The 27,361-nt window shown below is 59.2% G+C and overlaps 2 protein-coding genes across 2 annotated transcripts in view; one reads left to right on the top strand and one right to left on the bottom strand.

Moving 5' to 3' along the window:
• Positions 1-2,765: 2,765 nt before the first annotated feature.
• On the bottom strand, positions 2,766-20,306 carry AHSA1 (activator of HSP90 ATPase activity 1). The gene is made up of 9 exons (XM_075330724.1): positions 20,131-20,306; positions 12,137-12,327; positions 11,916-11,998; positions 11,594-11,711; positions 10,653-10,741; positions 4,462-4,584; positions 4,280-4,381; positions 3,804-3,855; positions 2,766-3,151 (listed from the first exon to the last, which is right to left on the bottom strand). Exons 1-9 carry the CDS (start codon positions 20,208-20,210, stop codon positions 2,979-2,981), a joined length of 1,011 nt encoding a protein of 336 aa, XP_075186839.1. The 5' UTR covers positions 20,211-20,306; the 3' UTR covers positions 2,766-2,978.
• A 315-nt stretch (positions 20,307-20,621) lies between these two features.
• Positions 20,622-27,361, top strand: part of VIPAS39 (VPS33B interacting protein, apical-basolateral polarity regulator, spe-39 homolog) — a 51,148-nt gene continuing 44,408 nt past the window's right edge. Inside the window, 1 exon segment of the mRNA XM_075330725.1 lies at positions 20,622-20,790. Coding sequence (XP_075186840.1) covers positions 20,695-20,790 — 96 coding nt within the window. The 5' untranslated portion in view covers positions 20,622-20,694.

The following is a 27,361-nucleotide window of genomic DNA, read 5'->3' as shown; positions in this document are numbered from 1 at the left end:
CTCTCTCGTGCGCGTGGCCCCCGAGCATCCCTTCTGCCTCTCTCGTGCGCGCGGCCCCCGAGCGTCCCTTCTGCCTCTCTCTCGTGCGCGCGGCCCCCGAGCGCCCCTTCTGCCTCTCTCTCTCGTGCGCGTGGCCCCCGAGCGTCCCTTCTGCCTCTCTCGTGCGCGCGGCCCCCGAGCGTCCCTTCTGCCTCTCTCTCATGCGCGCGGCCCCCGAGCGCCCCTTCTGCCTCTCTCTCTCGTGGGCGCGGCCCCCGAGCGTCCCTTCTGCCTCTCTCGTGCGCGCGGCCCCCGAGCGTCCCTTCTGCCTCTCTCGTGCGCGTGGCCCCCGAGCATCCCTTCTGCCTCTCTCGTGCGCGCGGCCCCCGAGCGTCCCTTCTGCCTCTCTCTCGTGCGCGCGGCCCCCGAGCGCCCCTTCTGTCTCTTTCTCGTGCGCGCGGCCCCCAAGCGTCCCTTCTGCCTCTCTCTTATGTGCGCGGCCCCCGAGCGCCCCTTCTGTCTCTCTCTCTCGTGCGCGCGGCCCCCGAGCGCCCCTTCTGCCTCTCTCTTATGTGCGCGGCCCCCGAGCGTCCCTTCTGCCTCTCTCTCGTGCGCGCAGCCCCCGAGCGCCCCTTCTGCCTCTCTCTCTCGTGCGCGCGGCCCCCGAGCGTCCCTTCTGCCTCTCTCGTGCGCGTGGCCCCCGAGCGTCCCTTCTGCCTCTCGTGCGCGCGGCCCCCGAGCGTCCCTTCTGCCTCTCTCTCGTGCGCGCGGCCCCCGAGCGCCCCTTCTGTCTCTCTCTCGTGCACGCGGCCCCCGAGCGTCCCTTCTGCCTCTCTCTCTCGTGCGCGTGGCCCCCGAGCGTCCCTTCTGCCTCTCTCTCGTGCGCGCGGCCTCCGAGCGTCTTCTGCCTCTCTCGTGCGCGTGGCCCCCGAGCGTCCCTTCTGCCTCTCTGGTGCGCGTGGCCCCCGAGCGTCCCTTCTGCCTCTCTCGTGCACGTGGCCCCCGAGCGCCCCTTCTGCCTCTCTCTTATGTGCGCGGTCCCCGAGCGTCCCTTCTGCCTCTCTCTCGTGCGCGCGGCCCCCGAGCGTCTTCTGCCTCTCTCGTGCGCGTGGCCCCCGAGCGTCCCTTCTGCCTCTCTCGTGCGCGCGGCCCCCGAGCGCCCCTTCTGCCTCTCTTGTGCGCATGGCCCCCGAGCGCCCCTTCTGCCTCTCTCTTATGTGCGCGGTCCCCGAGCGTCCCTTCTGCCTCTCTCTCTCGTGCGCGCGGCCCCCGAGCGTCCCTTCTGCCTCTCTCTCTCGTGCGCGCGGTCCCCGAGCGCCCCTTCTGCCTCTCTCTCGTGCGCGCGGCCCCCGAGCGCCCCTTCTGCCTCTCTCTCGTGCGCGCGGCCCCCGAGCGCCCCTTCTGCCTCTCTCTCGTGCGCACGGCCCCCGAGCGCCCCTTCTGCCTCTCTCTCGTGCGCGCGGCCCCCGAGCGCCCCTTCTGCCTCTCTCTCGTGCGCGCGGCCCCCGAGCGCCCCTTCTGCCTCTCTCTTATGTGCGCGGCCCCCGAGCGCCCCTTCTGCCTCTCTCTCGTGCGCGTGGCCCCCGAGCGCCCCTTCTGCCTCTCTCTCTCGTGCGCGTGGCCCCCGAGCGCCCCTTCTGCCTCTCTCTCGTGCGCGCGGCCCCCGAGCGTCCCTTCTGCCTCTCTCTCGTGCGCACGGCCCCCGAGCGCCCCTTCTGCCTCTCTCTCGTGCGCGCGGCCCCCGAGCGCCCCTTCTGCCTCTCTCTTGTGCGCGTGGCCCCCGAGCGTCCCTTCTGCCTCTCTCTCGTGCGCGTGGTCCCCGAGCGCCCCTTCTGCCTCTCTCTCGTGCGCATGGTCCCCGAGCGCCCCTTCTGCCTCTCTCTCGTGCGCATGGTCCCAGAGCGTCCCTTCTGCCTCTCTCTCGTGCGCATGGTCCCCGAGCGCCCCTTCTGCCTCTCTCTCGTGTGCATGGTCCCCGAGCGCCCCTTCTGCCTCTCTCTCGTGCGCATGGCCCCCGAGCGCCCCTTCTGCCTCTCTTGTGCGCGCGGCCCCCGAGCGCCCCTTCTGCCTCTCTTGTGCGCGCGGCCCCCGAGCGCCCCTTCTGCCTCTCTTGTGTGCGCGGCCCCCGAGTGCCCCTTCTGCCTCTCTCGTGCGCGCGGCCCCCGAGTGCCCCTTCTGCCTCTCTCTTGTGCGCGCGGCTCCCGAGCGCCCCTTCTGCCTCTCTTGTGTGCGCGGCCCCCGAGTGCCCCTTCTGCCTCTCTCGTGCGCGCGGCCCCCGAGTGCCCCTTCTGCCTCTCTCTTGTGTGCGCGGTCCCCGAGCGCCCCTTCTGCCTCTCTCTTGTGTGCGCGGCCCCCGAGTGCCCCTTCTGCCTCTCTCGTGCGCGCGGCCCCCGAGTGCCCCTTCTGCCTCTCTCTTGTGTGCGCGGCCCCCGAGCGTCCCTTCTGCCTCTCTCTTGTGTGCGCGGTCCCCGAGCGCCCCTTCTGCCTCTCTCTTGTGTGCGCGGCCCCCGAGCGCCCCTTCTGCCTCTCTCTTGTGTGCGCGGTCCCCGAGCGCCCCTTCTGCCTCTCTCTTGTGTACGCGGCCCCCGAGCGCCCCTTCTGCCTCTCTCCCTTGCTCACTGCCCTTGTTCGCACCTTTCGCCCTTCTCTCTCGCGTGCAGCCTCCGAGAGCATCTTTTTTGTGTGCTCGGTCCCTGGGTGCCCTTTTTGCGCCCCTCTCTTGCTCACCTTTTGCCCCAGTCCTCATCACCCTCGTTCCGGTCACAGTGCAGTTCCACGCGGCAGTCTGAGATTTTGCGCTCATTTATTGGTGACAATGTACACAGCCGGACGGGCTGACCACATCCACAGATCTGTCACCCGAGAACCAGTGATCAGTGCAAACAATAATCCAGAGTCACTCCCCTCCCCCACATTAAATACAATGTTCAGTCCACAACAGAATATTCCTATTTATATAATAGTGAAATAAAAAAAAGCCGCCATGTTTCCGGGCCCCGTTATAGGAGCAGCGCCCCGTAGCCGAACGTCTGCTTGATTCCATCAAAGTAGTATCTCTTCCAGCCGTCCCGCATGTGCTGCTCCTCGCTCTGGGGGACGCCGCGGGCCTCCATCTGCAGCTCCGTCTCCCCTCGCTTCTCCGTGAAGGTGAGAGTGATGGTGGCATGGTGGCCTAAGGACAGAACAAGTCACGTCAGCATCCCTCCCCTCCTACTGGACGCTCACACCTGTATCTGCAGTGCTCGATATACGCCGGGGGGAGGAGCGAGGGGGGGGGGGGGTGTATGGTCCTCCGGACTTATAGTACACGAAGCTTGTCGTTGATTATAGTTTTGCAGCACAAGTGCGGTGTCACGGACACTTACAAGAGACGCACTGGGCTCTCCGGGACTGAGGGGCCTCAATGGTGAAGGAGTCTGCCTCCTCCTGTCTGATCACAGCACAGAAGGGTTAAATGTCACAAGAGGGAGCAGACAGGGACCGAGGACCGCACAGGGACCGGGAGGGGCGTTAAATGTGCAGCAGCTGATATATTGCACATTCTCTTCTTAAGCTACTGAGGGGTTAAAAGGTAATCCGAGGGTATCCCATCTCCACTTTCATCGATATGAGAGGATGGGCAGAGTCCAGCATGACCGCACGTGACGGATTCCTGCCGGGATATGAGCAGAGCCCAATACCCCTGTAAGGGCTCATCCGCGACCCCTGTACTGCTACTAACGAGAAACACTGTCCTCGATAACGTCGGCCCTGACCTCCGAGAGGCAGGAAGGTTCCCCAAACAGCCCCCAATAACAGAGGTCCCCACCTGGAGCCAGTCTTACCTGCCGGCCACGTCTTGAACCTCCAGGACATGACAATGCGCTTCTCACACTCCTGTAATGTGAGCGAGAAGGTCAGAGAGGAATTCCCACTGGATATAGCCCCCTCCCCACTAGGGTCCCCTCATCCTGAGGTCCCACCACCCCTTTTTCCCCACTCTCTCCCTCCTCCCACTCACTAGGGTCCCCCTTCATCCACATTAGGGTCCCCCCACCCATCGGCCCCCCTCCCACTCACTAGGGTCCCCCCTCATCCACATTAGGGTCCCCCTTCATCCACATTAGGGTCCCCCACCCATCGGTCCCCCCTCCCACTCACTAGGGTCCCCCCTCATCCACATTAGGGTCCCCCACCCATCGGCCCCCCTCCCACTCACTAGGGTCCCCCTTCATCCACATTAGGGTCCCCCCACCCATCGGTTCCCCCTCCCACTCACTAGGGTCCCCCCTCAGCTTATTGTCACCAGAACGTCACTCACCAGTTCTATGAACTCCCCGCTGACGTTGCCTCCAAGTAGATGGAACTTTCCTCCTTTATCCGCCATTACTGTGGCCGGGGCGTGTGTGAACCCCTGGACGAGCTGCAGAGAAGCTGAGGACATTCAGAGACCGCGGATGGTTAGGATTCCCCCAGTGCGCGGCCCCCTCCCCCACACGTTACCTCCTGGCGGGTCAGCACGCGGTACAGCTCCTCAGGGGAGGTGAGGAACGTCTCCGTCATGCGGACCTTGCAGGTGGGAATCTTCACTCCTGTGTTCTGACATTTCTCCACTTTCTTCTGAGCCTGAAGAGAGGAGGAAGCGGCCATTATAAGGCCTCATGCGCACGCTGCATTGTTTGGCTGCATCTTTGTGGTGACCATAATACTGCAGAATGTATTATCTTTTTTGTGTTTCTCACTTGTGATGGGATGAATCAGACTCTGGGTCCGGGGGGGGGGGGGGGGGGAGGGGGAATAGATCCCTGGTATTGGGCCAAAATATGGCGCAAGGGGGTAGGAAGCAAGCGCTTTATACTCATCTAGTCACTGGCGCAGCTGTACGCTGCCGCTCATTACCTACATTACATATGCACTGCTATCCCCGCCCACCGGCGTCTGTGATTGGTTGCAGTCACCCCCCCACCCTGAGTGTCAGCTTAGTGCTTCCAAGCACAGACATTATATGCTTCTATTGTGATAAATAAAATATTTGGAGTAGCACCCCTCATATACCAATACCAGCACAGATAAAGCCATGTCTACAGGCTGCAGCCCCCAGCCGTGCACTTATCTTGTCTGTGTATGAAAAGAAGAGGAACTGCATGCAGCCTTTATTATTTAAATAATTCATTTTGAGAAACGATGTGCGGTCTCCCTAAATTTTATACCCAGCCAAGATAAAGCCCGAAAGCTGGGGGCTGATATTCTCAGGCTGAAAACTCCCATGGCTAAAAATAGCAGCGTGCAGCTAAAGGTTGTTGCCTCCATTAGATGTGACAATCCCAGAACTTCACAAAGCTCTTCCCGATTGCCCTAGTGCAATGACAATCAGGGTAATAAGGGGTTAATGACAGCTCACAGCTGCCACTATGCCCTATGTTATTAATGAGGCATCTTTGAGACCCCCATCATTAATCTGTAAGTGAAAAGAAATACACGCAAAAAATCCTTTATTTGACATAATACAAAAAGCCCCCGCTTTCACTACTTTATTAGCCCCAAAAATACCCCTGCAGCTCCGACATCCCACGAAAATTCCAGCTCTGCTGCATCTGAGTTACAGCAAGCAGCCATAAAACATGACCGAACGCTGTGAGTTTCAGGCAGAGACTAAGTGAGCCCCGCGATGAGTGGTGAAGTCACTGAGGTTAGCTGCGGCCAGAGCTGAAGGTTCCCACAGTCCTTCACCTGTGACCGCAGTAACCTGACCACAGGGGAACTCAATGAACTCAAGTGAGGTCCCTGAAGTCACCCGAGGTTAAGTTATCTGCAGTCATAGGTGGAGGACAGTGAGAACCTTCACCTGTGGCCGCGACTAACCCAAGTGACTTCACCGCTCATCGCGGGGCTCACTCAGTCTCTGCATTAACCTCACAGCGATGCAGTATGCTGGTGGGATTTTATCCGGGAGATGATTGGGGGGAAAAAAAAAAAAAAAGTTGGATTTGTTCACCTTGGCAGGTTGTGTAAGGCACAACCAACTGGAAATGAGCAACATGACTGCTCCAGCAGCCCCGCGAATGTAACAGCAAGCACCAGAAGGATGGGGATGATGGCCGCAGTCAGAAACATCCGGGAGTCAGTCAATAGTGATTTATTTCTACACGTTTCAGAGAGAACCCTCTCCTTCCTCAGGAAAATTTATATATATAATATGCGTAGAAATACATCACTATTGGCCTACACCTGGATGTTTCTCTGACGGCGGCCATCATACCCATTATTCTTCTCCTGGTGTTTGAACCTCACAGTGGTCCGTCATGGTCTATGGCCGCTTGGTGTGAATTCAGATGTAGCAGAGCTGGAATCGCCGAGGGACCTAGTGTTGCTTACGTCAGACCTGCAGGGGTGTTTTGGGGGGTTATGTCCGGGACAGTGTTTCTGTTTTGGCTGTTGCTTGTTGTGAAGAGGTTACGATTGTTCCTGAGGATATTTCTGGGCTCCCTCTAGTGGCCAGTGCTGGAAGTGTGTCAGGTTATGTGCTGGTTAGTGAGACAGGTGCCTGTGACCCGCCAGACACTTCTCCGGCGCTGTCTGCCGCAGCTTGTCTCTTTCTCTTGGAGGTCTCCGGCGCTGTCTGCCGCAGCTTGTCTCTTTCTCTTGGAGGTCTCCGGCGCTGTCTGCCGCAGCTTGTCTTTTTCTCTTGGAGGTCTCCGGCGCTGTCTGCCGCAGCTTGTCTCTTTCTCTTGGAGGTCTCCGGCGCTGTCTGCCGCAGCTTGTCTTTTTCTCTTCGAGGTCTCCGGCGCTGTCTGTTGCAGTTTGTCTTTTTCTCTTTGAGGTCTCCGGCGCTGTCTGCCGCAGCTTGTCTTTTTCTCTTGGAAGTTTCCGGTGCTGTCTGCTGCAGCTTGTCTTTTTCTCTTGGAAGTTTCCGGTGCTGTCTGCCGCAGCTTGTCTCTTTCTCTTGGAGGTCTCCGGCGCTGTCTGCCGCAGCTTGTCTTTTTCTCTTGGAGGTCTCCGGCGCTGTCTGTTGCAGCTTGTCTTTTTCTCTTGGAGGTCTCCGGCGCTGTCTGTTGCAGCTTGTCTTTTTCTCTTGGAGGTCTCCGGCGCTGTCTGTTGCAGCTTGTCTTTTTCTCTTGGAGGTCTCCGGCGCTGTCTGTTGCAGCTTGTCTTTTTCTCTTGGAGGTCTCCGGCGCTGTCTGTTGCAGCTTGTCTTTTTCTCTTGGAGGTCTCCGGCGCTGTCTGTTGCAGCTTGTCTTTTTCTCTTGGAGGTCTCCGGCGCTGTCTGTTGCAGCTTGTCTTTTTCTCTTGGAGGTCTCCGGCGCTGTCTGTTGCAGCTTGTCTTTTTCTCTTGGAGGTCTCCGGCGCTGTCTGTTGCAGCTTGTCTTTTTCTCTTGGAGGTCTCCGGCGCTGTCTGTTGCAGCTTGTCTTTTTCTCTTGGAGGTCTCCGGCGCTGTCTGTTGCAGCTTGTCTTTTTCTCTTGGAGGTCTCCGGCGCTGTCTGTTGCAGCTTGTCTTTTTCTCTTGGAGGTCTCCGGCGCTGTCTGTTGCAGCTTGTCTTTTTCTCTTGGAGGTCTCCGGCGCTGTCTGTTGCAGCTTGTCTTTTTCTCTTGGAGGTCTCCGGCGCTGTCTGTTGCAGCTTGTCTTTTTCTCTTGGAGGTCTCCGGCGCTGTCTGTTGCAGCTTGTCTTTTTCTCTTGGAGGTCTCCGGCGCTGTCTGTTGCAGCTTGTCTTTTTCTCTTGGAGGTCTCCGGCGCTGTCTGTTGCAGCTTGTCTTTTTCTCTTGGAGGTTTCCGGCGCTGTCTGCCGCAGCTTGTCTTTTTCTCTTGGAGGTCTCCGGCGCTGTCTGTTGCAGCTTGTCTTTTTCTCTTGGAGGTTTCCGGCGCTGTCTGCCGCAGCTTGTCTTTTTCTCTTGGAAGTTTCCGGTGCTGTCTGCCGCAGCTTGTCTTTTTCTCTTGGAAGTTTCCGGTGCTGTCTGCCGCAGCTTGTCTTTTTCTCTTGGAGGTCTCCGGCGCTGTCTGTTGCAGTTTGTCTGTTTTTTGGATACAATTTTTGCCTTTTTTCCTAGTCCTCCTGATCTCGCCTTTGGAGCCTGGATCGGTGCTTTGGTTTTCGTGCATTTTTCTCTTGTGTATAATTTTTTATTTGATTCGGTTTCTATTAGTTTTGAAGTGCTGTTAAGACGGGTCATTCTCAGTAAAAAACACAGTGGACTTTCTCTGTCTGCACATGGTCCAACGTTTTTCGGTCATATGTGTTTGTGCCCATTGTGTTCCCACTGATGATCTTTAGCTTAGGGACCTCGCTGAGTGATGGATTTTTCCACCATTTTTGCAGTCGCTTGTTGTTGTCTTTAGTATTCCTCTTCTGTGGACTGATCACTATTAGTCCTGGTGCACATTGCTGAGAATCCAGTGAAACCTCTCACCATCACTTTTGCATATTTGTTTTTGCTGTACCTAGTACACAATTTATTAGACCATATAGACTGCTCACTATAATTCCTGGTGGACAGTGAATATTTTTCTGCCTTTGGCAGTTGCTACTTAGCCTAGTTTTGAGATAATCTCGCTTGTATATTGTCCTGCCCGGTGTCTTGCACAAGAGTTCCCTGATATAGTGGGGGGGAGGATCGTGTGGTCCTAAGGGGATTTTGATCATCAGGAGTTGGCATATATTGGGGTTTTACTGGCTGCACCCAGTGATCTATCCTATCCTTTGCGTCTTTGTTAACAGGGCTGCTCTTTGCTTAAAGGGAACCTGTCACCAGTTTTTTTGCCCTGTAAGCTGCAGCAAGCACCAGTGGGTTCTTATATACAGTATGTTAGAGTGCTGTACCGCTGTCAAATAGGCGTCTTCGTCCTCCGGTGAAACCGCCTGTCATCTTTCTGAAGCCACTGTGCGTGACGCGTCCGACGTCATCCACACTCGACGGCATTCAGGTCCTGAGCAGGGCAGTTTAAAGTATTGTAGTGCGTCTGCACGGGACCGGCGAGTGTGTACGACGCAGCCGCGTCATGCACCCAGGCTTCAGAAGGAGGCCGAAGATGGCCGAAAGAGGAGGCGCTGGAGGACAAAAACGCTCATTTGAGCCACATCCACCGCAGGCTGACCGTTAGGTAAGTTTTATAAAGAGTTTTTTTTTTTTGTAGTCACAGCGGCCTGCACTCTTATATACAGCATGTTAGAATGCTGTATATAAGAGCCCACTGGTGGTGGCTGCAGCTTATAGGCCAAAAAACTGGTGACAGGTTCCCTTTAAGTTTATCCCTAACCACCTGTGTATTCACTCCTTATGTCCTCGTTCTTATGTGAAGGGGGCGTCCTTATTTGTTGGGGGCTTTAACTATCTCTTTGGGGCTGCTCCGAGGCAAGTGAGGCTAGTTTCTTAGGCTGTGACGAGAGGCGTCTAGGTAGAGTAGGCACGCTCCACCGCTATTTCTAGGTGTGTGTGTGTGTGTGTGTATTATATATATATTAGTCAGAGGGTGCTGCTTGTTAGAGCACAAGAGGGGTTGAAAACTATTTTTGGGGGTTACCTGTTTTTTCCTGCTGGACTCTTGGGGTAGTGGATCCTAGTTCTTGGGTTGCCTCTATTCCTGGATTGGGAAGGAGTTTACCCTTGAATGGTATATTTTCGGGAATGACCGCAGTCTCCTGCCCATAACGGGGTTAATAAAATGGTGACAGTGTGTGTTTATTTCTATTTTATTGTAAATAAACACCGTAAAAATCTTATTTCCTTTCAAATACAGATTCGTAATGGGGGGAGGTCTCAGACGCCTGCCATCACTAATCTAGGGCTTAGTGGCAGCTATGGGCTGTTATTAACCCCTTATTACCTTGATTACCACTGCACCACGACAAGCAGGAAGTGCTGGGATTGTCTTATCTAATGGATGCGACAATTCTGGGCGGCTGCAGGCTGATATTTTTAGGCTGAAGGGCTCCCAATAAGCATGGGCATCCCCAGCCTTAGTTTACCAGCCCTCAGCTGTCATGCATTATCTTAGCTGGGTATAGAAATTGGAGGGGGAATTACCCTTTTTTTTTAATTGATTTATTTAAATATTTAAAAAAAGCTGCATGCATGGTTGGGAGCTGCAGGCTGTAGCCGTGCACTTGATCTGTCCTGGGTATCACAATAAGGGGAAACTGCATAACAATTTTTTTTCTTTATTATTGCTGTACACTGTAGATCCGCAGACCAGGTCTGTTATTAAAAGTGTTATGACAGGCTGTCACTCAGCGTGGGGGCGCGTCTGACTGCAACCAATCACAAGCACTGGTGGGCGGGGAAAGCAGTGCATATGCATGAGCCTAATGAGCGGCCCTGGACATGAATGAGCAGCTGCTGGAGCATGTACGTCTGTGACAGAGACTCAGTAAGTAGCGCGCTTGCTTTATTTTTTATTAAATTTCCATTTTTTATTCGTGCCTGATCTGGATCATTACCCAGAATTCCCCCCGGCTCTTGGGTGCCTTTTGAGCCCACAGGGATCAGACTTTACAGTTCAGTCCACCCATCACTAATTTTTCACCCATTGTGTGTAAAATATATATCTATATGCGCATTTTCGAAAATGCACAAAGATTTTATTTTTATGTGTTTTTAAGCCTTAGAATGAAATTCTGTGGTCACCACAAAGATGCATCGTGCGGACGTAGCCTAATCGTCCTTGGTGTGGATGGTGCCGCATCGAGATTCACCACTTACCGGGGGAGGGGCCGGCTTCTGCTTGGCCTCTGTCTCCGCCGTGTGCGGCGCTCCGTTCTGGGTGGGGAGAATCATTCCTTGTGTGAACTCTGCAAATCACAAACAATTCCAGACTCAGCAGCCGTGGATGATGAGGGGTGTAGTCTCCATACGCCCGCCCACCCAAACAGGCGGGGGGGGTGCGATGGAAGGCGGCCGGGCAGAAACAGGCGGGGGTGCAAAGGCGGCCGGGCGGAAACAGGCGGGGGGGAGCGATGGAAGGCGGCCGGGCGGAAACAGGCGGGGGGGCGATGGAAGGCGGCCGGGCGGAAACAGGCGGGGGGGCGATGGAAGGCGGCCGGACGGAAACAGGCGGGGGGGGCGATGGAAGGCGGCCGGGCGGAAACAGGCGGGGGGGGGGCGATGGAAGGCGGCCGGGCGGAAACAGGCGGGGGGGGCGATGGGAGGCGGCCGGCCGGAAACAGGCGGGGGGCGATGGGAGGCGGCCGGCCGGAAACAGGCGGGGGGGGCGATGGAAGGCGGCCGGGCAGAAACAGGCAGGGGCGCGAAGGCGGCCGGGCAGAAACAGGCGGGGGGGCGATGGAAGGCGGCCGGGCAGAAACAGGCAGGGGCGCGAAGGCGGCCGGGCAGAAACAGGCGGGGGCGCGAAGGCGGCCGGGCAGAAACAGGCGGGGGCGCGAAGGCGGCCGGGCAGAAACAGGCGGGGGTGCGAAGGCGGCCGGGCAGAAACAGGCGGGGGTGCGAAGGCGGCCGGGCAGAAACAGGCGGGGGTGAGAAGGCAGCCAGGGAAAATAACCGCGGCTGGGTGAGAGGCTCATGGGAGGAGGGGGGGTGGGTGCAGAGGTGCCAGGCCTGGGCGAAAGTGAGAGTTACGGGGCAGGTCGAGGCGTGGCCTTGGGGTGAGGGGACAGAGGAGAGGGGTTCTCCAGGCTGACACCCACCGGTCCTCAGGGTGGAGATGTACTCCGCCACGGCCTCCCGGATCCTATGCGCTCCGCTCCTCCGCATCAGATCCGTCAGGGCCGTGTCCGGCTGATCCTTTCCCAGAGACACTCTGACCTACAGTTAAGAGCAAAAGATACTGAGCAACCTGCACACTAATGGCAGAGGGGCTAAAACATAACGTGGCTGATAACAGGGAGTAATAGATTGCAGTCATGTCTCCCTGGCTGACAGAGAGTACAGAGCGCTCCCTGCCTGTGCATGCTGCTGTCCATACTGTCTCTTTACAGTCATTTATCCTGCTCGGTGGTGACTTCTCACCTCCACCTCGCTGGGGTCGTTCTCGTCGGACAGGTTGGGGATCTCCACGTAACCCTTGTACTTCACTCCTGATGGCGAGATTCCTGTAATACAAAGATGCTGGGTGCTACGAGCGCCGGATTCAGGGGGGTCCCGCTCTCTGCGCCCCCTCCCCCCCCTTATTCCAGGACGAGGGTGGGGGGGGGGTGATCCCGCTCTGAGCGCCCCATGATTCCGCCCACCTGTCCAGTTCAGCTTGACGTCCCACTCGTAGAAGAAGATGAGTTTGCCTTTGCGGTTGTTGATGGAGGCCTCGCCCTCCAGCCTGTCCACCTCCGTCACCTCGCAGCGGCCCTCCTCGCCCTCCACGCTCACCGCCAGGAACAGCTCCTTCAGTTTATCCGTGGACCAGGCCGTGGCGTCACGTTCTGTCCTGCAGAGAAAACAAGTCAACCCATCAGACCAGAGGGGGCGCCGCACCAGGAAACATTGCACCCCGTATGAAGGCTCGCCTCCACCATCCTTTACACTGCTGCACAGCTTCTGCGGCGTTGGAGATCCAGCGCTGCCTGAGCACAGACCACAACTCCGAGCATGCTGGGTGTTATAGTCCCACACAATGCAACCTGATCTCACCATATCCATTATGACAAAGTGTAGACCAGAGGAGGCCGGTGTACTCACATACAATGGCCGGATAATTCTAATATCAGCGTCACTATGGATTTTACAGCAGAGCGGTGGAGTCAGCCAAACCTGCGACTCCTCAACTTCCCCCGACTCAGACGACTCCCACATTATATATATATTATATATACGGCTCATATTTAAGTGAAAAATGTACAACGTGACCATCAGACAATCATTATCATACAATAATCAAGATATTTACATAAAATATATTTATTGGATACAACTTTACAACACAAAACGAATAAATTGTAAATATTTAATACAATATGTCATATACAGTGCTGTATAAAAGTATTGGCACCCCTGCAATTCTGTCAGATAATGCTCCGTTTCTTCCTGGAAATGATGGCAATCACATTCTTTGCTATTATCTTCATTTATTTTGCTTGCAATGAAAAAACACAAAAGAGAATGAAACAAATCAAATCATTGATCATTTCACACAAAATTCCAAACATGAACCAGACAAAAGTATTGGCACCCTAAAGGCTACTTTACACACTGCGATATCGGTCCCGATATCGCTAGTGTGGGTACCCGCCCCCATCTGTTGCGCGACACGGGCAAATCGCTGCCCGTGCCACACAACATCACCCAGAGCCGTCACACATACTTACTTGTCCGGCGACGTCGCTGTGACCGGCGAACCGCCTCCTTACTAAGGGGGCGGTCCGTGCGACATCACTGAAGCGTCACTGAACCGCCGCCCAATAGCAGCGGAGGGGCGGAGATGAGCGGGACGTAACATCCCGCCCACCTCCTTCCTTCCGCATAGCGGCCGGGAGGCAGGTAAGGGGAGCTTCCTCGTTCCTGCGGCGTCACACGCAGCGATGTACGCTGCCGCAGGAACGAGGAACAACTTCGTTACTGCTGCAGTAACGATTTTTAAGAATGGACCCCCGTGTCGCCGATTAGCGATTTTGCACGTTTTTGCAACGATGCAAAATCGCTTATCGGTGTCACACGCAGCAACACCGCTAATGCAGCCGGATGTGCGTCACCAAATCCGTGACCCCAACGACTCCGCATTAGCGATGTCGCAGCGTGTAAAGCCCCCTTTAGCCTACTACTTGGTTGCACAACCTTTAGCCAAAATAACTGCGCACAACCGCTTCTGGTTCCATCAATGAGCTTCTTACAATGCTCTGCAGGAATTTTAGGCCATTCTTCTTTGGCAAACTGATCCAGGTCCCTGAGATGTGAAGGGGGCCTTCTCCAAACTGCCATTGTGAGATCTCTCCACAGGTCTTCTATGGGGTTCAGGTCTGGACTCATTGCTGGCCACTTTAGTAGTCTCCAGTGCTTTCTCTCAAACCATTTTCTAGTGCTTGTTGAAGTGTGTTTTGGGTCATTGTCCTGCTGGAAGACCCATGACCTCTGAGGGAGACCCAGCTTTCTCACACTGGCCCTACATTATGCTGCAAAATTTGTTGGTAGTCTTCAGACTTCATAATGCCATGCACACGGTCAAGCAGTCCAGTGCCAGAGGCAGCAAAGCAACCCCAAAACATCAGGGAACCTCCGCCATGTTTGACTGTAGGGACCGTGTTCTTTTCTTTGAATGCCTCTTTTTTTTTTTCCTGTAAACTCTGTTGATGGCTTTTCCCAAAAAGCTCTACTTTTGTGTCATCTGACCAGAGAACATTCTTCCAAAACATTTTAGGCTTTCTCAGGTAAGTTTTGGCAAACTCCAGCCTGGCTTTTTTATGTCTCGGGGTAAGAAGTGGGGTCTTCCTGGGTATCCTACCATACAGTCCCTTTTCATTCAGACGCCGACAGATAGTACGGGTTGACACTGTTGTACCCTGGGACTGCAGGGCAGCTTGAACTTGTTTGGATGTTAGCCGAGGTTCTTTATCCACCATCCGCACAATCTTGCGTTGAAATCTCTCGGCAATTTTTCTTTTCCTTCCACATCTAGGGAGGTCACCACAGTGCCATGAGCTTTACACTTCTTGATGACACTGCGCACCGTAGACACAGGAATTTTCAGGTCTTTGGAGATGGATTTGTAGCCTTGAGATTGCTCATGCTTCCTCACAATCTGGATTCTCAAGTCCTCAGACAGTTCTTTGGTCTTCTTTGTTTTCTCCATGGTCAATGTGGTGCACACAAGGACACAGGACAGAGGCTGAGGCAACTTTAATCCATGTCACCTGCTGCAAGTGTGATTTACTATTGCCAACACCTGTTAGGTGCCACAGGTAAGTTACAGGCGCTATTATTACACAAATTACAGACGCAGCACAGGATTTTTCACACACCGCCAATACTTTTGTCCACCCCCTTTTTTATATTTGGTGTGGAATTATATCCAGTTTAGATTTATGACTTTTTTTTTTCATTGAAGACAAATTAAATGAAGATAATATCAAAGAATTTGTGATTGCAATCATTCTCAGGAAGAAACTGAGTATTCTCTGACAGAATTGCAGGGGTGCCAATACTTTTGGCCAGCTCTGTAGATCTATATAACACTCTGTAATACACTATGTAAGTGGCAATAAAAGTTTTCAACAAAACCTAGTAAATAACATTTGTGCAGTCTGTGAATTAGTTGTAAGAATAGAATTGCCTCCATCAGATCCTCTATCGCAGATGACCTCGAATCTGACCTGATAATGATAAGGCCGGAGAACGACCTCTCTACAGTGACTGGGGCTGGAGGCAAAACCGTAACCACATGGGAACATCTAACAATCTCCGGGTATAAAGGAATTGCCTCATGCACGGTCAGTTTTGATGAACGGTTGAATTTTCTATTTCTTTGAGAGCAAGTGAAAGATTTTACTGAAATCTGCTCAATCTGCTGCTATAGGAGACGGAGTGACATCTGGCCAATCTGCCGCTATAGGAGACGCAGTGACATCTGGCCAATCTGCCGCTATAGGAGACGCAGTGACATCTGGCCAATCTGCCGCTATAGGAGACGCAGTGACATCTGGCCAATCTGCTGCTATAGGAGACGCAGTGACATCTGGCCAATCTGCCGCTATAGGAGACGCACTGACATCTGGCCAATCTGCCGCTATAGGAGACGGAGTGACATCTGGCCAATCTGCCGCTATAGGAGACGCAGTGACATCTGGCCAATCTGCCGCTATAGGAGACGCAGTGACATCTGGCCAATCTGCCGCTATAGGAGACGGAGTGACATCTGGCCAATCTGCCGCTATAGGCGACGCAGTGACATCTGGCCAATCTGCCGCTATAAGAGACGGAGTGACATCTGGCCAATCTGCCGCTATAAGAGACGGAGTGACATCCGGCCAATCTGCCGCTATAGGAGACGCAGTGACATCTGGCCAATCTGCTGCTATAGGAGACGGAGTGAAATCTTTTTCCTTGTGGCAACGCTTTGCTGCTCCATGTCATCCAAATACTTGTCAAAGTTAAACTCATCTGATGAGGATGAAGATATGGCAGTAGTAGCACTGTCAGGCCCCAAGTCCTCTTGCACCTGGCAGGCCTGTAGCCGCTCATCCTAACTGCTACCTCAGTCACAGCTTCTTTTCCTTTAGTAAGCTGTTGATCATCAAGCAGTATATGATGACTTGGGTCCACATAAACAGCTGCCAGAAGAATTATATTTTCCAATAGCTGTGTCTCTCTCCGTTTCATTGAAGCAGAAATGCCATCTGCGATTAAACCTTCTCTTTGGGACAGGCAAAATAGCAAGTTCTTCCACTCCCTTATGAAAATACCAGGAGTTAAATCCTCAGCTTGTAAATTTTTAGTCATGGAAAATGGGCGATTAAGCAATTCCTTCAATTCAGAGTGCTGCCCCACCAAGTGGCTTGATCAACAATTGCCCCTTTCCTACCACGTCTCTTCAAGATGGAATCAATTTTAGGGGTTCTGGCGGCAATAACCAACTTCCTCACTTTTCCAATCAGATTTCCAGCATGTCCCTCTTGCAGACTCTCTCTTATTGCCGGCTGCAGCGTGTGCACAACACAGCGCATGTGATGAATAGGAAACAAGATCATCTAATCCTAACGTATCATTTTGCTGTTCTTCTGTTGTAATATCTGTTTGTTCCTCAGTTACATGAGCAGCGCTGCGGCTCCATCTCACACATACTGAATGCTACATTCTCTTCTAGCTGTTGTGCATTCCTCTCATTCATCAGTGTAATTGTACTTATGTGTGAAGCATTGTCCGTTACAATGGCAAGAACCTGTTCTTTTTTGCGTTCGTAATCTTGCAGAACTTTTTCCACTAAGGCCTGGAGAAACTGGCTGCTGTGATGAGCTTTACTATCTGTTACTGCCAGTGTCTTGGTAACAATTTCTTTCTTGTCACAAACATATTGAACATTGATGGCAAAATAATTCAGTGACCTGCAGTGACTCCGGCATCCAGCAAAGGCAATGGGTGACAGATGGGACATTCAGGCACCGCGTGCTGTGAGGATCCGCACAGAATGAGCAGTTTGGGGCGTTTTCTAATCTGCTTTTGTTATTGAAATCTTTATTTATGAGCTCAGAAACCTTTCAGGGGATGAAAAACGTATCCTCAAAAAACGCCACAAACTGACACAAGCCCGAAACCGGATCCTCACAGAACGCGGCATGTGAATGGCAGATCTGGAAACCCATTGTCTTTGCTGGATGCGGAGTCCCTGCAGGGCACTGTGTGTGATTGTCTGCAGCCTGAGGACCTGTCGTAGCTGAGAAGTCTGTGCTGCACTCCAGCACCACATCCCGTCCTCCTGTGCAGCCGCCCCTCCGCACATCGCTGTCACAGCTCCAGGAAGATGGCGGCCGGCGGGGGCCGAGCTATTCCCAGGACGCCTATTTATACCGTCATCAGCCGCACAATATGAGTGAGCGGAGACCCCCGACCCAACAAGAAGACCGCCACAACCAGTCCAGCCACAGACACCCTCAGTCTGCGCAGCCTCGTCCCACGGTGAGATCCCCCCCGTCCCAGATCTACAATGGCTCCCACCTCTGTCCCCTGCGCTCCTCCACAGTCCCAGCTCTACAATGGCTCCCACCTCTGTCCCCTGCGCTCCTCCACAGTCCCAGCTCTACAATGGCTCCCACCTCTGTCCCCTGCGCTCCTCCACCGTCCCAGCTCTACAATGGCTCCCTCCTCTGTCCCCTGCGCTCCTCCACCGTCCCAGCTCTACAATGGCTCCCACCTCTGTCCCCTGCGCTCCTCCACCGTCCCAGCTCTACAATGGCTCCCACCTCTGTCCCCTGCGCTCCTCCACCGTCCCAGCTCTACAATGGCTCCCTCCTCTGTCCCCTGCGCTTCTCCACTGTCCCAGCTCTACAATGGCTCCCACCTCTGTCCCCTGCGCTCCTCCACCGTCCCAGCTCTACAATAGCTCCCTCCTCTGTCCCCTGCGCTCCTCCACCGTCCCAGCTCTACAATGGCTCCCTCCTCTGTCCCCTGCGCTCCTCCACCGTCCCAGCTCTACAATGGCTCCCTCCTCTGTCCCCTGCGCTCCTCCACCGTCCCAGCTCTACAATGGCTCCCTCCTCTGTCCCCTGCGCTCCTCCACCGTCCCAGCTCTACAATGGCTCCCTCCTCTGTCCCCTGCGCTCCTCCACCGTCCCAGCTCTACAATGGCTCCCTCCTCTGTCCCCTGCGCTCCTCCACCGTCCCAGCTCTACAATGGCTCCGTCCCCGCTCCTCACCCCTCCGCAGTGGGGTCCCCCGCAATTCTCCCCCATTGCTCATCCCCCGCAATTCTCCCCCGTCCCCATCCCCCGCGCTCCGTCCCCGCGGTAAGTTCCTCCATCCCCCGCGCTTCTCCCCCGTCCCCCACACTCCATCCCTACTAGGTTCCTCAGTCCCCGCTCCGCGGTAGGTTCCTCCGTCCCCCGCGCTCCGTCCCCGCTCCGCGGTAGGTTCCTCCGTCCCCCGCGCTCCGTCCCCGCTCCGCGGTAGGTTCCTCCGTCCCCCGCGCTCCGTCCCCGCTCCGTGGTAGGTTCCTCCGTCCCCCGCGCTCCGTCCCCGCTCCGCGGTAGGTTCCTCCGTCCCCCGCGCTCCGTCCCCGCTCCGCGGTAGGTTCCTCCGTCCCCCGCGCTCCGTCCCCGCTCCGCGGTAGGTTCCTCCGTCCCCCGCGCTCCGTCCCCGCTCCGCGGTAGGTTCCTCCGTCCCCCGCGCTCCGTCCCCGCTCCGCGGTAGGTTCCTCCGTCCCCCGCGCTCCGTCCCCGCTCCGCGGTAGGTTCCTCCGTCCCCCGCGCTCCGTCCCTGCTCCGCGGTAGGTTCCTCCGTCCCCCGCGCTCCGTCCCTGCTCCGCGGTAGGTTCCTCCGTACCCCGCGCTCCGTCCCCGCTCCGCGGTAGGTTCCTCCGTCCCCCGCGCTCAGTCCCCGCTCCGCGGTAGGTTCCTCCGTCCCCCGCGCTCAGTCCCCGCTCCGCGGTAGGTTCCTCCGTCCCCCGCGCTCAGTCCCCGCTCCGCGGTAGGTTCCTCCGTCCCCCGCGCTCCGTCCCCGCTCCGCGGTAGGTTCCTCCGTCCCCCGCGCTCCGTCCCCGCTCCGCGGTAGGTTCCTCCGTCCCCCGCGCTCCGTCCCCGCTCCGCGGTAGGTTCCTCCGTCCCCCGCGCTCCGTCCCCGCTCCGCGGTAGGTTCCTCCGTCCCCCGCGCTCCGTCCCCGCTCCGCGGTAGGTTCCTCCGTCCCCCGCGCTCCGTCCCCGCTCCGCGGTAGGTTCCTCCGTCCCCCGCGCTCCGTCCCCGCTCCGCGGTAGGTTCCTATGTCCCCCGCGTTCCGTCCCCGCTCCGCGGTAGGTTCCTCCGTCCCCCGCGCTCCGTCCCCGCTCCGCGGTAGGTTCCTCCGTCCCCCGCGCTCCGTCCCCGCTCCGCGGTAGGTTCCTCCGTCCCCCGCGCTCCTTCCCCGCTCCGCGGTAGGTTCCTCCGTCCCCCGCGCTCCGTCCCCGCTCCGCGGTAGGTTCCTCCGTCCCCCGCGCTCCGTCCCCGCTCCGCGGTAGGTTCCTCCGTCCCCCGCGCTCCGTCCCCGCTCCGCGGTAGGTTCCTCCGTCCCCCGCGCTCCGTCCCCGCTCCGCGGTAGGTTCCTCCGTCCCCCGCGCTCCGTCCCTGCTCCGCGGTAGGTTCCTCCGTCCCCCGCGCTCCGTCCCTGCTCCGCGGTAGGTTCCTCCGTCCCCCGCGCTCCGTCCCTGCTCCGCGGTAGGTTCCTCCGTCCCCCGCGCTCCGTCCCCGCTCCGCGGTAGGTTCCTCCGTCCCCCGCGCTCCGTCCCTGCTCCGCGGTAGGTTCCTCCGTCCCCCGCGCTCCGTCCCTGCTCCGCGGTAGGTTCCTCCGTCCCCCGCGCTCCGTCCCCGCTCCGCGGTAGGTTCCTCCGTCCCCCGCGCTCCGTCCCTGCTCCGCGATAGGTTCCTCCGTCCCCCGCGCTCCGTCCCTGCTCCGCGGTAGGTTCCTCCGTCCCCCGCGCTCCGTCCCTGCTCCGCGGTAGGTTCCTCCGTCCCCCGCGCTCCGTCCCTGCTCCGCGGTAGGTTCCTCCGTCCCCCGCGCTCCATCCCCGCTCCGCGGTAGGTTCCTCAGTCTCCGGCTGCCCGATAATTCCAGCCTCACCAGTGCCAGTTGTTCACATTGGTGGCGTCCGCTCTCTGCTCCACAATCCAGCGCGGGTCGCCCTCTCCCCATCTCGCCATGCCGCTCCGTCCCCCGCTGCTGCCGCTCCGTCCCCCGCTGCTGCCGCTCCGTCCCCCGCTGCTGCCGCTCCGTCGTCTAGTGTGGGTGGAAGTTACTAGAACAGCCTTGCAGCCGGCACAACCGGGCTCCGCCTCCTATGTCATCAGGATCTCTATGTCGCCACCGGCGCCATTTTATTGCAGACTAAGGTGAGCACGTGACTGTGGTGATGTCCCGGCCGCCATCTTCCTTGTGGTTAGTCTGCCCTTAGAAGCCACAGTAGTGAATCCTATAGGAACTGAGGCTATGCGGGAGCGATGGATGAAGAGGTCGCGGGGCATGTCGGGAGTTGTAGTTTATGACATGCACCGTTTGAAGCGTTATGAGCCACTGCGGAAACTACAGATCCCAGAATGCACTTGTGACCCGGACCTCGCCTGCTGGTGATCACGTGATCTGTGTCTTGTCCCGGCGGAAGCTCTGACCGGAGCTGTCACAACCGAGATGTCCCGACCAAAGGCGGAGGAGGAGGAATACTGGCACGGCTCCAAGTGCAAGGCCTTCACCTTCGAGGATGAGGATGAAGATGGCCTGTCCCAGGTGTGTAACCGCCCCATCTCCTCCTCCTCCTCCTCCTCCTCCTCCTCCTCCTCCTCCTCCTCCTCCTCCTCCTCACACCGGTCAGCGCCCCATCTCCTCCTCCTCCTCCTCACACCGGTCAGCGCCCCATCTCCTCCTCCTCCTCCTCCTCCTCCTCCTCCTCACACCGGTCAGCGCCCCATCTCCTCCTCCTCCTCCTCACACCGGTCAGCGCCCCATCTCCTCCTCCTCCTCCTCACACCGGTCAGCGCCCCATCTCCTCCTCCTCCTCCTCACACCGGTCAGCGCCCCATCTCCTCCTCCTCACACCGGTCAGCGCCCCATCTCCTCCTCCTCACACCGGTCAGCGCCCCATCTCCTCCTCCTCCTCCTCCTCCTCCTCACACCGGTCAGCGCCCCATCTCCTCCTCCTCCTCCTCACACCGGTCAGCGCCCCATCTCCTCCTCCTCCTCCTCACACCGGTCAGCGCCCCATCTCCTCCTCCTCCTCCTTACACCGGTCAGCGCCCCATCTCCTCCTCCTCCTCACACCGGTCAGCGCCCCATCTCCTCCTCCTCCTCACACCGGTCAGCGCCCCATCTCCTCCTCCTCCTCCTCCTCCTCCTCCTCCTCCTCCTCCTCCTCCTCCTCCTCCTCCTCCTCCTCCTCCTCCTCACACCGGTCAGCGCCCCATCTCCTCCTCCTCCTCCTCCTCCTCCTCCTCCTCCTCACACCGGTCAGCGCCCCATCTCCTCCTCCTCCTCCTCCTCCTCCTCCTCCTCCTCACACCGGTCAGCGCCCCATCTCCTCCTCCTCCTCCTCCTCCTCCTCCTCCTCACACCGGTCAGCGCCCCATCTCCTCCTCCTCCTCCTCCTCCTCCTCCTCCTCCTCCTCACACCGGTCAGCGCCCCATCTCCTCCTCCTCCTCCTCCTCCTCCTCCTCCTCCTCCTCCTCACACCGGTCAGCGCCCCATCTCCTCCTCCTCCTCCTCCTCCTCCTCCTCCTCCTCCTCACACCGGTCAGCGCCCCATCTCCTCCTCCTCCTCCTCCTCCTCACACCGGTCAGCGCCCCATCTCCTCCTCCTCCTCCTCCTCCTCCTCACACCGGTCAGCGCCCCATCTCCTCCTCCTCCTCCTCACACCGGTCAGCGCCCCATCTCCTCCTCCTCCTCCTCCTCCTCACACCGGTCAGCGCCCCATCTCCTCCTCCTCCTCCTCCTCCTCACACCGGTCAGCGCCCCATCTCCTCCTCCTCCTCCTCCTCCTCCTCACACCGGTCAGCGCCCCATCTCTCCTCCTCCTCCTCCTCACACCGGTCAGCGCCCCCATCTCCTCCTCCTCCTCCTCCCTCCTCACACCGGTCAGCGCCCCCATCTCCTCCTCCTCCTCCTCCTCCTCACACCGGTCAGCGCCCCCATCTCCTCCTCCTCCTCCTCCTCCTCACACCGGTCAGCGCCCCCATCTCCTCCTCCTCCTCCTCCTCCTCACACCGGTCAGCGCCCCCATCTCCTCCTCCTCCTCCTCCTCCTCACACCGGTCAGCGCCCCCATCTCCTCCTCCTCCTCCTCCTCCTCCTCACACCGGTCAGCGCCCCCATCTCCTCCTCCTCCCTCCTCCTCCTCACACCGGTCAGCGCCCCCATCCTCCCTCCTCCCTCTCCCTCCTCCTCCTCACACCGGTCAGCGCCTCCTCCTCCTCCTCACACCGGTCAGCGCCCCCATCTCCTCCTCCTCCTCCTCCTCCTCCTCACACCGGTCAGCGCCCCCATCTCCTCCTCCTCCTCCTCCTCCTTCCTCACACCGGTCAGCGCCCCCATCTCCTCCTCCTCCTCCTCCTCCTCACACCGGTCAGCGCCCCCATCTCCTCCTCCTCCTCCCTCCTCACACCGGTCAGCGCCCCCATCTCCTCCTCCTCCTCCTCACACCGGTCAGCGCCCCCATCTCCTCCTCCTCCTCCTCCTCCTCACACCGGTCAGCGCCCCCATCTCCTCCTCCTCCTCCTCACACCGGTCAGCGCCCCATCTCCTCCTCCTCCTCCTCACACCGGTCAGCGCCCCCCATCTGCCTCCCCCTCCTCCTCCTCCTCACACCGGTCAGCGCCCCCATCTCTCCTCCTCACACGGTCAGCGCCCCATCTCCTCCTCTCCTCCTCACACCGGTCAGCGCCCCATCTCCTCCTCCTCCTCCTCCTCCTCCTCCTCCTCTCCTCCTCCTCCTCACACCGGTCAGCGCCCCCATCTCCTCCTCCTCCTCCTCACACCGGTCAGCGCCCCCATCTCCATCCTCCTCCTCCTCCTCTACACCGGTCAGCGCCCCATCTCCTCCTCCTCCTCACACCGGTCAGCGCCCCCATCTCCTCCCCCTCCTCCTCCTCCTCACACCGGTCAGAGCCCCATCTCCTCCTCCTCCTCCTCCTCCTCCTCCTCCTCCTCCTCCTCCTCACACCGGTCAGCGCCCCATCTCCTCCTCCTCCTCCTCCTCCTCCTCCTCCTCACACCGGTCAGCGCCCCATCTCCTCCTCCTCCTCCTCCTCCTCACACCGGTCAGCGCCCCATCTCCTCCTCCTCCTCCTCACACCGGTCAGCGCCCCATCTCCTCCTCCTCCTCCTCCTCACACCGGTCAGCGCCCCATCTCCTCCTCCTCCTCCTCCTCCTCACACCGGTCAGCGCCCCCATCTCCTCCTCCTCCTCCTCCTCCTCACACCGGTCAGCGCCCCCATCTCCTCCTCCTCCTCCTCCTCCTCACACCGGTCAGCGCCCCCATCTCCTCCTCCTCCTCCTCCTCCTCACACCGGTCAGCGCCCCCATCTCCTCCTCCTCCTCCTCCTCCTCACACCGGTCAGCGCCCCCATCTCCTCCTCCTCCTCCTCCTCCTCACACCGGTCAGCGCCCCCATCTCCTCCTCCTCCTCCTCACACCGGTCAGCGCCCCCATCTCCTCCTCCTCCTCCTCCTCCTCACACCGGTCAGCGCCCCCATCTCCTCCTCCTCCTCCTCCTCCTCCTCACACCGGTCAGCGCCCCCATCTCCTCCTCCTCCTCCTCCTCCTCACACCGGTCAGCGCCCCCATCTCCTCCTCCTCCTCCTCCTCCTCACACCGGTCAGCGCCCCCATCTCCTCCTCCTCCTCCTCACACCGGTCACCGCCCCATCTCCTCCTCCTCCTCCTCCTCCTCACACCGGTCAGCGCCCCCATCTGCTCCCCCCTCCTCCTCCTCCTCACACCGGTCAGCGCCCCATCTCCTCCTCCTCCTCCTCACACCGGTCAGCGCCCCATCTCCTCCTCCTCCTCCTCACACCGGTCAGCGCCCCATCTCCTCCTCCTCCTCCTCCTCCTCCTCCTCCTCCTCCTCCTCCTCACACCGGTCAGCGCCTCATCTCCTCCTCCTCCTCCTCACACCGGTCAGCGCCTCATCTCCTCCTCCTCCTCCTCACACCGGTCAGCGCCTCATCTCCTCCTCCTCCTCCTCACACCGGTCAGCGCCTCATCTCCTCCTCCTCCTCCTCCTCACACCGGTCAGCGCCTCATCTCCTCCTCCTCCTCCTCACACCGGTCAGCGCCTCATCTCCTCCTCCTCCTCCTCACACCGGTCAGCGCCTCATCTCCTCCTCCTCCTCCTCACACCGGTCAGCGCCTCATCTCCTCCTCCTCCTCCTCCTCCTCACACCGGTCAGCGCCTCATCTCCTCCTCCTCCTCCTCACACCGGTCAGCGCCCATCTCCTCCTCCTCCTCCTCCTCCTCCTCCTCCTCACACCGGTCAGCGCCCCATCTCCTCCTCCTCCTCCTCCTCCTCCTCCTCCTCCTCACACCGGTCAGCGCCTCATCTCCTCCTCCTCCTCCTCACACCGGTCAGCGCCTCATCTCCTCCTCCTCCTCCTCACACCGGTCAGCGCCTCATCTCCTCCTCCTCCTCCTCACACCGGTCAGCGCCTCATCTCCTCCTCCTCCTCCTCACACCGGTCAGCGCCCCATCTCCTCCTCCTCCTCCTCCTCCTCCTCCTCCTCACACCGGTCAGCGCCTCATCTCCTCCTCCTCCTCCTCCTCACACCGGTCAGCGCCTCATCTCCTCCTCCTCCTCCTCACACCGGTCAGCGCCTCATCTCCTCCTCCTCCTCCTCCTCACACCGGTCAGCGCCTCATCTCCTCCTCCTCCTCCTCACACCGGTCAGCGCCTCATCTCCTCCTCCTCCTCCTCACACCGGTCAGCGCCTCATCTCCTCCTCCTCCTCCTCACACCGGTCAGCGCCTCATCTCCTCCTCCTCCTCCTCCTCCTCACACCGGTCAGCGCCTCATCTCCTCCTCCTCCTCCTCACACCGGTCAGCGCCCCATCTCCTCCTCCTCCTCCTCCTCCTCCTCCTCCTCCTCCTCACACCGGTCAGCGCCCCATCTCCTCCTCCTCCTCCTCCTCCTCCTCCTCCTCCTCACACCGGTCAGCGCCTCATCTCCTCCTCCTCCTCCTCACACCGGTCAGCGCCTCATCTCCTCCTCCTCCTCCTCACACCGGTCAGCGCCTCATCTCCTCCTCCTCCTCCTCACACCGGTCAGCGCCTCATCTCCTCCTCCTCCTCCTCACACCGGTCAGCGCCCCATCTCCTCCTCCTCCTCCTCCTCCTCCTCCTCCTCACACCGGTCAGCGCCCCATCATCTCCTCCTCCTCCTCCTCCTCCTCCTCCTCCTCCTCCTCCTCCTCACACCGGTCAGCGCCCCATCATCTCCTCCTCCTCCTCCTCCTCCTCCTCCTCCTCCTCCTCCTCACACCGGTCAGCGCCCCATCTCCTCCTCCTCCTCCTCCTCCTCCTCCTCCTACCGGTCAGCGCCCCATCTCCTCCTCCTCCTCCTCCTCCTCCTCCTCCTCCTCCTACCGGTCAGCGCCCCATCTCCTCCTCCTCCTCCTCCTCCTCCTCCTCCTCCTCCTCCTCCTCTTCCTCCTCACACCGGTCAGCGCCCCATCTCCTCCTCCTCCTCCTCCTCCTCTTCCTCCTCACACCGGTCAGCGCCCCATCTCCTCCTCCTCCTCTTCCTCCTCACACCGGTCAACGCCCCATCTCCTCCTCCTCCTCACACCGGTCAACGTCCCCATCTCCTCCTCCTCACACCGGTCAGCGCCCCATCTCCTCCTCCTCACACCGGTCAGCGTCCCCATCTCCTCCTCCTCACACCGGTCAGCGCCCCATCTCCTCCTCCTCACACTGGTCAGCGTCCCCATCTCCTCCTTCTCACACCGGTCAGCGCCCCATCTCCTCCTCCTCCTCCTCCTCACATCGGTCAGCGCCCCATCTCCTCCTCCTCCTCACATCGGTCAGCGCCCCATCTCCTCCTCCTCCTCCTCACACCGGTCAGCGCCCCCATCTCCTCCTCCTCCTCCTCACACCGGTCAGCGCCCCCATCTCCTCCTCCTCCTCACACCGGTCAGCGCCCCCATCTCCTCCTCCTCCTCACACCGGTCAGCGCCCCCATCTCCTCCTCCTCCTCACACTGGTCAGCGCCCCATCTCCTCCTCCTCCTCCTCACACCGGTCAGCGCCCCATCTCCTCCTCCTCCTCACACCGGTCAGCGCCCCATCTCCTCCTCCTCCTCCTCACACCGGTCAGCGCCCCATCTCCTCCTCCTCCTCCTCACACCGGTCAGCGCCTCTATCTCCTCCTCCTCCTCACACCGGTCAGCGCCCCCATCTCCTCCTCCTCCTCACACCGGTCAGCGCCCCATCTCCTCCTCCTCCTCACACCGGTCAGCGCCCCCATCTCCTCCTCCATCTCCTCCTCCTCCTCCTCACACCGGTCAGCGCCCCATCTCCTCCTCCTCCTCCTCCTCACACCGGTCAGCGCCCCATCTCCTCCTCCTCCTCACACCGGTCAGCGCCCCCATCTCCATCTCCTCCTCCTCCTCACACCGGTCAGCGCCCCATCTCCTCCTCCTCCTCCTCCTCCTCCTCCTCCTCACACCGGTCAGCGCCCCATCTCCTCCTCCTCCTCCTCCTCCTCCTCCTCCTCCTCACACCGGTCAGCGCCCCATCTCTCCTCCTCCTCCTCCTCCTCCTCCTCCTCCTCCTCCTCCTCACACCGGTCAGCGCCCCATCTCCTCCTCCTCCTCCTCCTCCTCCTCCTCCTCCTCCTCCTCCTCCTCACACCGGTCAGCGCCCCATCTCCTCCTCCTCCTCCTCCTCACACCGGTCAGCGCCCCATCTCCTCCTCCTCCTCCTCCTCACACCGGTCAGCGCCCCATCTCCTCCTCCTCCACCTCCTCCTCACACCGGTCAGCGCCCCATCTCCTCCTCCTCCTCCTCCTCCTCCTCCTCACACCGGTCAGCGCCCCATCTCCTCCTCCTCCTCCTCCTCACACCGGTCAGCGCCCCATCTCCTCCTCCTCCTCCTCCTCCTCACACCGGTCAGCGCCCCATCTCCTCCTCCTCCTCCTCCTCACACCGGTCAGCGCCCCATCTCCTCCTCCTCCTCCTCCTCCTCCTCCTCCTCCTCCTCACACCGGTCAGCGCCCCATCTCCTCCTCCTCCTCCTCCTCACACCGGTCAGCGCCCCATCTCCTCCTCCTCACACCGGTCAGCGGCCCATCTCCTCCTCCTCACACCGGTC

This window comes from Anomaloglossus baeobatrachus, chromosome 12, assembly GCF_048569485.1.
Source record: "Anomaloglossus baeobatrachus isolate aAnoBae1 chromosome 12, aAnoBae1.hap1, whole genome shotgun sequence".
Taxonomy (NCBI): domain Eukaryota; kingdom Metazoa; phylum Chordata; class Amphibia; order Anura; family Aromobatidae; genus Anomaloglossus; species Anomaloglossus baeobatrachus.
The sequence above is the reverse complement of the archived record's forward strand: the minus strand, read 5'-3'. Positions and strand labels throughout refer to the sequence as shown.